Source organism: Mus caroli, unplaced genomic scaffold (assembly GCF_978045245.1).
Source record: "Mus caroli unplaced genomic scaffold, Mus_caroli_1 scaffold_12, whole genome shotgun sequence".
In the NCBI taxonomy this organism is placed as follows: domain Eukaryota; kingdom Metazoa; phylum Chordata; class Mammalia; order Rodentia; family Muridae; genus Mus; species Mus caroli.
In genome coordinates this window covers 41,142,623-41,153,594 of record NW_028227267.1, presented here as the reverse complement: position 1 = coordinate 41,153,594, position 10,972 = coordinate 41,142,623, and the positions used below count along the sequence as shown (strand labels likewise).

General features: G+C 35.2%; 1 protein-coding gene across 1 annotated transcript in view; it reads right to left on the bottom strand.

Moving 5' to 3' along the window:
* Positions 1-1,394: 1,394 nt before the first annotated feature.
* The window catches only part of Exoc5 (exocyst complex component 5), a 52,854-nt gene continuing 43,276 nt past the window's right edge, over positions 1,395-10,972 (bottom strand). Inside the window, exons 14-18 of the mRNA XM_021181304.3 lie at positions 8,966-9,086; positions 7,022-7,108; positions 5,749-5,857; positions 4,945-5,160; positions 1,395-3,819 (exon numbers count right to left, since the gene is read on the bottom strand). Coding sequence (XP_021036963.1) covers positions 3,631-3,819; positions 4,945-5,160; positions 5,749-5,857; positions 7,022-7,108; positions 8,966-9,086 — 722 coding nt within the window. The 3' untranslated portion in view covers positions 1,395-3,630. The remainder of the gene's footprint in view (positions 3,820-4,944; positions 5,161-5,748; positions 5,858-7,021; positions 7,109-8,965; positions 9,087-10,972) is intronic.

The following is a 10,972-nucleotide window of genomic DNA, read 5'->3' as shown; positions in this document are numbered from 1 at the left end:
ATAAAATTTTAAATTGCTGTTTTTACTTCATGCAAAATTATTTGGCATGATATGCACTGATCTTTTTCCCAAAATATACAGTACATTATAGGACAAGTAGAGTAGTAAAGAAACTCAATGTCATTAAATGAAATTGATAAATCAGAGTGCTTTGTGTACCAAAGTCCCCATTAGCAATCAACGAGTGTCCAGGGGGCTTGTGAAAAACATTTCACACTCCTTAAAAATAAGTGGGCAATGACAGGATATTTTAGTATGAAAAAAACATGTTAATCAGGAGATATAAGATTTTCTAGCCACCAACCAGGCATGTACTTGAGTGACCCTTACTCTTGCACTAACAATTCAAGCCTTATGTGACTACTCTGAGGCGCAGTGGCATTTTAGAAACCGAGATCTCTTCATCTGGATGTATACTAATGTAGACACAGGCATCTCAAGGAAATCAGTAAATCCTCTACTTTGAATCAATGTATTGGCTGGTAATTATTTCACTGAGCATCAGTAAGATAGCATTCAGATAGTGAAGTATTTAGAAGGAAAGAAAATATAACACAAATTGCCTGCTTTAAACTAAATTTGAATTTAACCTCCTTTATCCTATGTTAGCAGCACTTTTTAAAGCAAGGAAGACCCTAGGGACTCCCAGCAATGGCACTCCTAAGTGAGGCCAGTAACTGTCATGGAATGGTTATACTCTATAAATCCATCCATGTGGTCATACTCTAAAAATCCATCCACTCAACTATTATCTAATAATTCTTGATAAGGGTTCATTATATACTCTATCGTCTTCAGTAATGGAGGGGCCAGTCTTCCTTCTTAGCCTATGGATAAAGACATGTCATGGTGCTCTTACTACTTTAACTAACATAAAAGATGATTGTCCTTCTGAGTCTATGTTCATTCAGCAGTCACATTAAGGCACCCAAGTTTAAGCTGGGCATGGTGGCGCACGCCTTTAATCCCAGCACTTGGGAGGCAGAGGCAGGCGAATTTCTGAGTTCGAGGCCGGCCTGGTTCACAAAGTGAGTTCCAGGACAGTCAGGCTACACAGAGAAACCCTGTCTCCAAAAACCAAAACAAACCAAAACAAACCAAAAAGACACCCAAGTTTAGACAAATAATTTTCAGTGTTTTGGAGGGGGACTTTTTAAACTAAATATTACACATAGTTCACCAAGAACTGTGGACGATTACAAGGTTCTTCTTTAGGCTTTGGTACAAGGTACTAGGCTCCATTATGTCCATTGTGTCTAACTGAAAATTTCCAGATATATATAAAAGCATCTTATCTACTGACAACCATTTTTGAGTTATAAATTCTGAACTAAATTTTATGATGCCCATACATAGTAATACTTAAAAAGTAAAATGCAAAGAATGAATACTAGTTTACACAATGCAACATTTTTATTTCCTTAAAGAAATAACTCATCTATTCTAGTTAGATTTCTAAATCTTGATTACAGTCACATTCTTTTCTACTAAAAAAGGGGGAGACCTAAGCTATGAAAAACAAGGAATATTTTAAAGTAAAAATTGTTTATAGAATTCATTATAGATGTCCTTAAAGTGTAAAATTAGGGTGAAATAAAAAATTAAAAAAAAAAAACAACTGCAGGGAATTTGTTTATTGAGCATGAAAGTTAACATGTCTAAATAAGGTATTCACTTTGAATTTTCTTTGTCCTGTCAGTGGACATAATGGAAAATATTGCACAGAACTCAAGCATGGAAATAATAATTAACAAAATATCTAAGCAACAAGTAACTGGTTTACATTTTAAAAATTAATCCAAACAAAATAATTTGAAGTGCTTCTCTGATTTGGAAGTCTTAAAATGTCATCTCATGTTTTATTTGATATTTTTCTTTTTCTTTTTTCTTTTTTTTTTTTTTTACAAATTGACACTGTACAAAGAGTTCAAATGGCCAGTAAAACTACTGCCTTAAACTGTTGGCTTTAAGTAACAGAGGTATAATTTGAGTTTACATCAGTACGTTCTAAGTGGCAACAGTACAAGCACAGAGCTTTGCTAGTATCGAGAACCTGTTCTGGCTCTCTCTTTTCTGAGGACAGCTATCTGGAAAGCCTCTAAACCTGCCACTATGTCCTGCAAAAGTGACAATGACAAAAGTTGGCCTGCTCATTGCCTGCCGCTTACCATCGTAACACTGGGCTAAACAGAAAGTGAGAATTCAGTCAACAGTAAGCTGTGCAGTGGTTAGCTCTGGACCTAGGCAGTTTGATAATGGTGATAACTATTCAGTCAGGTTCTCAGAAGAAAAACAGTTCCTCCAAATTAGACCAAAATCCTACACTGAAAGAAAAAAATGCGATGAACGAACTGAAGATTACAGTTTACCTGGTTCCTGGATGGCTATGAACTACACAACTTAGAATAATGGACAACATATAACCTAGTTTGTATTCTTAGAGTAAATTGATAGGTTTATGAGCAATGGCCTTTCTAAAGTTTTATTTGATATTTAAAATCTTGTCAGTGAATTATTATGTTGCCATATTAAGCCAATTCAATTAATAATCTTCAAGAAGTACTAATTTCAGAAATGCCTTGAGACTGGAGAATGAGAATGGAGAATGACAGACTCTACAGGTCTGAAAAGCAGGCTTTCAGTGCAAGCTTGCCTCCAAACTTGGAATATATACTATTCATTATCTAAAATTCTCAGTTCCTCTTAAAAATAGAAGACTCCTGCATGTTTAGCCATCCCATCTCATTCAAGATTAGTCTTAAGGGACTGACTGCACTGTTGCTAAACATGGTGTTATTTCTCATATACACCGTTTACACTATACATCAATTTTTTACTCCCTTAAGAGTATTAAAATAACAAATATGGTCCTTAAAAGTCTTCCACCTTAAGTTAAATATAAAATAAGGTAGTTTCATTAATTTCTTGCTAATTAATTGACTTAAAATCTATTTATCAAATAAAAAATAGTAAACTTTAAGTTTTACCCAGAAAGCAGATACATTCTGATCTGTTCCTAGTGTCTACTTAAAATGGTTCATCAACAGTTAGTTCAGCTCATGAGATTTTCCTTAGACCAGCACTGTTGCTGCCCTACAGGAAAAGCACATCACCACCTACACAAATGATGATCAACCGGGATCCTCTTGAGATGTGAGAAGTTCTTTAGGAAAACCTAATAGCTTGATTAATAACCACCAGCACTGAAAATTTCACTGGAAAACTGATAAATAAGAAATATAGTTTTACTGCACTTTGCCTATTTTTAATGCAAAAAGAGGAAGATAAGATTTCCAAGTGGAATATGTTAAAACCAAGAACCAGACACTGGTGAATTTCGTTCATTTTCTGACACCAACATTTTCTAGGATTATAACAGTCATGTAGGTTTATAGAATTTGAAATTTATAAATTAAACTATAGAATTCAACATAACAGGGAAAAGATAAAAAGCAAAATACAGCTAGAGGTGTCCAAATTTCAAATAAAATTCCAGGTAAGTATGGCTGCTGTTTTCTTCCAGTCATTCTTTCCCATAAAATATTGGCGGTGTCATAAGGAACCTCCTGTGCTTCCCATTACCGAGCGAGGCCTTCTGAGAAACCAATCCCTTTCCTTTGTAAATTCAGCTCAGCTGAAGTGTCGCGCTAGGCGGGCAGATCTATAGTCAGCACGAAGTTGTACAAAGGAGTGGAGTATGTTCTTGTCCAGAGTGGCAAGTTGTTCTCCCGAGCAGACTTGTTTTAAATTATCTGGAGCCACGACCAGGAGATTGCAAAGTGCATGCAGAGTATCAAAAAGATGTAATACCATTGGAATCTGAATGGAGAGAGGGAAAAAGGAAGCTCTGAACCACAGCAGTTTATTTTCCTATAGGCTTTGCAAAGTCTTCTCACATCTTGCTAGTAAGAACTTAATAATATGGGGGAAGTTGCCTCCTATGTTAGAATTTCTTAAAGCTTCTCAAGAGCTAAAACTCAAAGGTTTCCATAGCTAAAAGTTTTAACCATTAAAAAGATTCATATTGGGCTGGAGAGAGATGGCTCAGTGATTAAGAGCAATGACTGCTCTTCCGAAGGTCCAGAGTTCAAATCCCAGCAACCACATGGTGGTTCACAACCATCCGTAACGAGATCTGACGCCCTCTTCTGGTGTCTGAAGACAGCTACTGTGTACTTACATATAATAAATAAATAAATCTTTGGACCGGAGAAAGTGGAGCTGAAGCAAGCAGAAGTCCTGAGTTCAATTCCCAGCAACCACATAATGGCTCACAACCATCTGTACAGCTACAGTGTACTCATATACATAAAATAAATAAATCTTTAAACAAAAGATTCATATTACTCAATTTTTTCAATAATTTGTAACTTGGTACACTAGAACTAATTATCATTAGTATAACACCTTTAAAAATAATTTAAACAGGCCGGGCGTGGTGGCACACACCTTTAATCCCAGCACTCGGGAGGCAGAGGCAGGTGGATTTCTGAGTTCAAGGCCAGCCTGGTCTACAGAGTGAGTTCCAGGACAGCCTGGGCTACACAGAGAAACCCTGTCTCGAAAAACCAAAATAAATAAATAAATATGAATGAATAAATAAATAATAATAATTTAAACATTAGGGAAAACTGATTTCCGATAAACATACATGAAAAAGGAATACTATTTTCCTAATGTGTGACATAAACATCATTCATCATGGATGTTAAAAGGACTATCTCAATGGAATGTACTGAAATATGACCTTATCTAAAATGAAGTCCCAATGGGAAAAATGTTCATATTGAGATGTAACTGGAATAACACGCCTTTAGGTAGACTATAGTAAAGCTTTCTCCTAATGCTGCAGTGAAACCACACATTTCCAGTATAGGCTTTTAGTGGTATAGCCTCTGCTTCTGAGCTTACTTGCAAGCATAACTAATATTTGTTTATATGTACCTTGAAGTCTTTGGCACATTTTCTATACTCAGCCACGTCGCAAATTGCAAGCATGCCACCCATACAGCTATAGGAATATTGTTGAAGATGTTCATAAATAAGCCGATGAAAACGTACTCCAAGTTCCATCAGAACTGTGTCCACATTCTTCCCATCCATGGAATTTTTAATCTTCTCAACTTGTTTTCTTACATAAACACAAACTTTTACACATGCCTGTAAAAGTTTTTCTACAGTTATTACACAGATATGTAAATATAGTTTTCCAACGTCTAAGAATAAGAAAAAAACCAACACTTAAAGCACAACTATGTTGAAGGATATTTGCTCACACTGAACCCTAAGACTGTGAACTGGAAAAACCTGTTTCATATCATGGTGTGGCTCAGCCCTAGCACACACCTTTAACCCACGAGCTCTCTGTTTACTATTAAACAAGTAGTTGTGGTGTAGCTCATTCCCAGCAATCACCTTAAATCTAAGAATTTTTTGTAAATAAGAGCTAAATAAATAAAGTCAACAACAGGTAAGAGGTGGAGCAAACAGCCAGCTGACAGGGAGTGGACATAAGGAAGCAGGAAAGGCGGACATGGAGGTGAACGGAGTTAAACAGTGAAGAAGGAGAAGGAGCCTTGTCAGCTGAGGACGGAGGTCAGCTGGGTGCTTTCTGTGCCTCGCTGAGCTAGCAGGGTCTTCATTTGGTAAAACTGAACATTAGGTATTTTGTTTTTAAAAACAACCCAACAGGTGCACTAATGAGTGTACAAGAATGAAAAAAGAAGATAATAAATTAGTTCCACTCACATTAGTATACTGAATCAAAACATTGTTCTCATCTTCTGGCTTAAAATCTGTTTTCTTTTGTTCTGCAGCCAAGATATGCTTCATCTGTCCAATCATACAATTTAATGTCCTAAAGATTGAGAACACAATATATATGACTCACTTAACTCGCTCAATTTTACCTACGGATTATACTGAATTAAGTTAAATTATTTAATTGCCTATCATCACAAAACCACTTTGGAATTGACAAACTAGATTTTGGGGGAAAAAAGTCATTCTGTGACTTGATATCAACTTGATATTCTGGTTTTATCATCTTTCTCCTTTGAAAAGATCTTATAACCTAGCACTAATCATTTCCTTCACAACAAGGATCTTCTGAGGCAAACCCGTGCATAGGGAATACTTAGGAAGGTGGAAGGATAAACGGCTCAAAGAGAACGGCTGTGGAAGCTGGCACATTCAATCCCACAGTCAACAGGCAATCAGGAAGACAGTACTGAGATTCTAGCTGACAATACAGGCACTGGTTAAAAGGCACCAATAATATCTAACCTATGTGATTCCTCAATAGTGAGCAATCACTCAGCTTATGCAAATAAAAAGACTACACTAATTTAGAGTTAAGGAGCTGCATGACGGAGTGGTCAAAAGATAAGTTTCTTGTTAAATTAAAGAGACGGATCACATAATTAAGCACAACAATAATGAGGTCAAGTTACAAAATGATAGTAGGCCAATATAAGATGGTGGGATGTAGCGAATCCTTCACAACTGTGAGCTCTACTACTTTTCAATCAGTGTAAGAACATCATATTCTCAAACAGAAACCTGGAAAGTAATTATTTTCAGTCTAAGTTTTAAAATTCATTTAACATAAGTTACATTTACAAAACCAGTACAATTACTACAAAACTTCATAGATAAGGCTGAAGCCACTATGTGGAAATATAATCCTAAATACTACAAGTCTTTGTTGTTTCAGCAGCACTGATAAGTGCAGGGCTTCCCACATGCTAGCAATACTCTACCCCTGGTCTATATCCCCAGCTTGGCATCTCTGTTTTTAAAGGAATTTGTAGCTTGTACATGTTTGATGCAGATGAGTGGGGCTTAAAATCTGAATTTGATTTGAAATATATTTAAACATACTGATTTCCAGGGGAAAACATTCTCTTATAGATGAGAACAGTACATTAAAGAATCAACTCTAAAAACTCTGTTCATGCTGCTATGCAAATGTGATTCTACAAGTTTTAAAAAAGCAGGAAATAAAAAACAATTAACTTGCCTATCAATGCCAGTATCCAATTTCATCTCCATCTGCTCAATTATCTCTTTTTTCTTCTGGAGGCATTCAGATAACTTAGGAGAAGAGCTATTGTTTATTACAAAGGGGGAAAAAACAAACAAACCCTCCCATTAGTAGCCCATTTGACAAGTTTATAATTTGTATATTATGTATTCATATTTGTAAATAATACTAACACCTGTTATTTTCATTTGCTCATAAATCCAATAATTACAAAATAAATCATTACTTGCAATTATGTATATTAATATATTCAATTCATTCAAACTAGAAAAATTAACCCATTAAAAACCACGAAAAGACACACTTGTTATTCTGATCTCTAAGGAAATAGCACTTGACATAATCATGCAGCTTTGAATTTGAAACTAGTTTCCTGTGTATCTAATTATCTGATAGAATAGTAATAAAAGTCATGGGTATCACCAGACTCTTACAAATATAATAAATCCAACTAATAATGTGAACAGTAGAAAGTAAATCCAGTTACATTTAACTTTTTAAAATAAAACACACAAAACCTTCCGAATACTATTAAAATGTCCAAAAGCCTCAAAATATTAAAGAATAAACAACACTAAAACTCCTATGACTCTATGTTATGTGGCATAATAGTTCTTTTAAAAAGTAAATTAATAAGAACACTTTCTAAGCTAGGCTTGGTGGCTCATGTCTGTAATACCCACCTGAGTTACACAGAAAAACAGTAAACTTCCTTTCAAAGTCTGATTTGGGAATCACAAATGATCTTTGAACTTGTTTCTGGTCTAAACATGGCATAACACTGTTTATACAATCTATCAAACTCATTTATCTCAACATTTCCTGCATAGCTAACAGTGCTAAGAAAACAACTTCGTGAAATAATGAAATATGTTCATATGTATATAATTCTAATTTTCAAATGCCTTAAAAGTCCATATAAATTGATATGAAGATATGATCCAAATCCTAGTGCTTTATCAAAATATGTTCATTCATGTTTCCTGTAATCTTTACAAGTGTATCATGTCTACTGGTGTTCATGTGCATATATGTATTATAATATAATTACAATATTTGTCAATTCCCTTTCTTCCCTGAAAATCCTATATACCTCTCCTAGCCTCAGCCCTTATAAGAGAAGAAGAAAGGAAGGAAGAAAGGAGGGAGGGAGGAAAGAACTAACTAACTTATGACAGGACTGTCTCAGACTTGCCAGTTTCTGAATAATGACGTACTTATTATTTATTAAAACTTAGGCCTTAGCTGACTACCTCCTGATTAGCTTGCATAACTTAACCATTTATTCTAGTCCATGTTTACAATGTGGTCCATAACCTTCCTCTCAGTTCCAATACATCTGACTTCATTTGTGTCTGGCTGACCAATCTCCTGCCTATCTCCTTTCCCCAGAGGTCCTTCCTCTGCCTGAAACCCACCTTTCCTCTCCTGCCTCAACTATAGGCCATCAGCTCTTTATTAAACAAATCAGAAGAATGCCTTATGCAGGTGTGGAAGGACAGAGACAAACAAGCAAACATAAAACCGCTGTGTGAGATTGTGTCTTAGTTATCCAAGCTGACTTTGAAATCATTATGTTGACTAGACTGCCTCAAACATGAGATCCTCCTGCATATATCACCCTGCCTGTTATCTGCTTTGCCTTCCAAAGGATGCAAACAGCTGAGCTGCTCTAAGCTGGAAGGCCCTTTCCACATTAGATTTCAGATTTTGGTTCATGATAGTTAAAACTTTTCAAATATATCAAAATTAACAGCACAGTGAAAAGAGAGTTAAACAAGAATTCAAGAAAGAAAGAAAAGATTTTTATTTCAAACCTCCTGTCCTGTTTGATGCTTATATGCAGATGTATTATTTAAAAATAGTAATAAAAATATAGTAGTCATTGAATACCAATGAAAATATGACAATGCAACTAACCTTATTAGTGGCATTAGGTGATCATTAAACTGTTTGTCAAAAAGATGAAAAATAGTATTGGCCTGTTGTACAACATCCAAAAAATAGAGATTTGCATTCCTAGAATCTGATGATGGGATTCCTAAAATCGGAAGGCATAGGTAAGTAAGAACAACCTTTAAAAAAACTGAGCAAAAGAAAAAAAAAAAAAAAGACTTATATATACCACATGAATAAAATTAACTGTCACGTAATAAATCAGCAACAATTCTATAGATTAAACAGCTTAACGAGATTTATCCAAAGCTATTTTTATACATCAAAGTTAATCATCTTCATGATTTGTTTAGATAAAATGGAAAATGAATCAATTAACAACGTGCCTGGGCTCTACCTTCTCCTTCTGTCCCAAAACCTCCTACCACAACTACACACTGTGCTCATCATGTTCTCCACTCTGTCCTCAAAACTATTCAGACCCTCATCACCCAGAGACATGTTTCCACAACATCTCCTAATACTCTGTGCTTGTCAACAACATTCTGACACCAAAAGATGGAACTGAAACCCGCTCTAGATCCACTTCCTCCTTATAAAGAGAAATACCTGGACTCAAGGACCCTTCCTCTTTTTAGCTCGAGATGCCAATGTTTCTATCTAAAATTAAGAGAAGACTAAGAAAACCACCCACAGCTAATGATAATATATAACCTTACTGCCTAGAGTTCTTACCACCTAGAGTAGCTTTACAAATGGAAAACAAAGATGTTTTGTACAAAAAATACAATCGTTGGTAGGAAAATTAAAGGTGCCAACACAAACATACAATTAAAAAAAACTGAAGCACATGTAGAAAATACTAATCACCATAAAACATGGAAATTAAGGCAGTATTAGTGAATGTATTTAACTAATAATATGTAAAAAAATGGAAAACTATTTACTAACATACATAAAAACCTGTATATACATACAGGCTAGAAGCAATGTAAACTGTACGGAATAAGCTCCTTAGGAAAAAGGTACATTAATGAAAATTATTTTAAAATATATATGCATAGTGTGCTTTGACTTGGGACTTTACCTAAAGACAATAATTTCAGTAAAAAGAAAGGTCTACAATGCTGCTCCAGTATGTCTTATTACCTGGCAGAATTGTATGTGGTCATTAGGACAATGACCATGAACACTAACTGCATTGAACATGCTCATGGATATGAGAAATATTCCCTGTCCAAATGAAATTTTCCTAAACATTTCAAATACTGCTATTGAAATCAATAGGAAAGTTTCCATTCTAAATGAACAATAAATTCTTCATACCTTACTCCTTGTTATCTTGTAATGTCTAGTGAACAAATTGATTTTAGTTATGTATGTGTGTTAGTCAGAGGACAACATTCAAGAGTCAGTTATCTCCTTCCACCATGGGATCTGGATACTGAGCTCAAGTTGTCAGGCTTGGCAGCAAGTGCCTTTTACTGCTGAACCATTTTACTGGCCCTTATTCTTACTCATCATCTTATTCTGTAATCACATCTTAAAATATTTAAATTATTCTAATACAAATGACTATACTAAGTCATTTTCTACCAGCACAATTTAAATTCTTAATGTCAACAGTCTACTCTAAGTTAAAATTCACTAAAGACATGGTTGCTCATGAAGGGTAATAGAGCTAAGTTAGTGACTGGTCTATAGCTAAGTCTGGTTCAGTATTAAAGGTTTCTAGGCTGGTATTTTATACAGCCAATAGAAACTTTCTGAACTGTATATGCTTTCTACAGGCTAGAGTATAATGCTGGAGGGTAGGAGGGACTAAACAACTGAGATTCCTATATATTCCTAATATGCTGTTGTCTCTACTTAGATTATTCTTACTCCAAATATTCAGTTTACTCACCACTTTATTGAGTTCTCTGGTTCATGTGTCTTCTCAGAAGCCTTCTCTGACTACCCTTTCATAAAAAGCTTTTGGGAGGCTGGCGAGATGGCTCAGTGGGTAAAGGTGCCTGCTGCCAAGCCTGA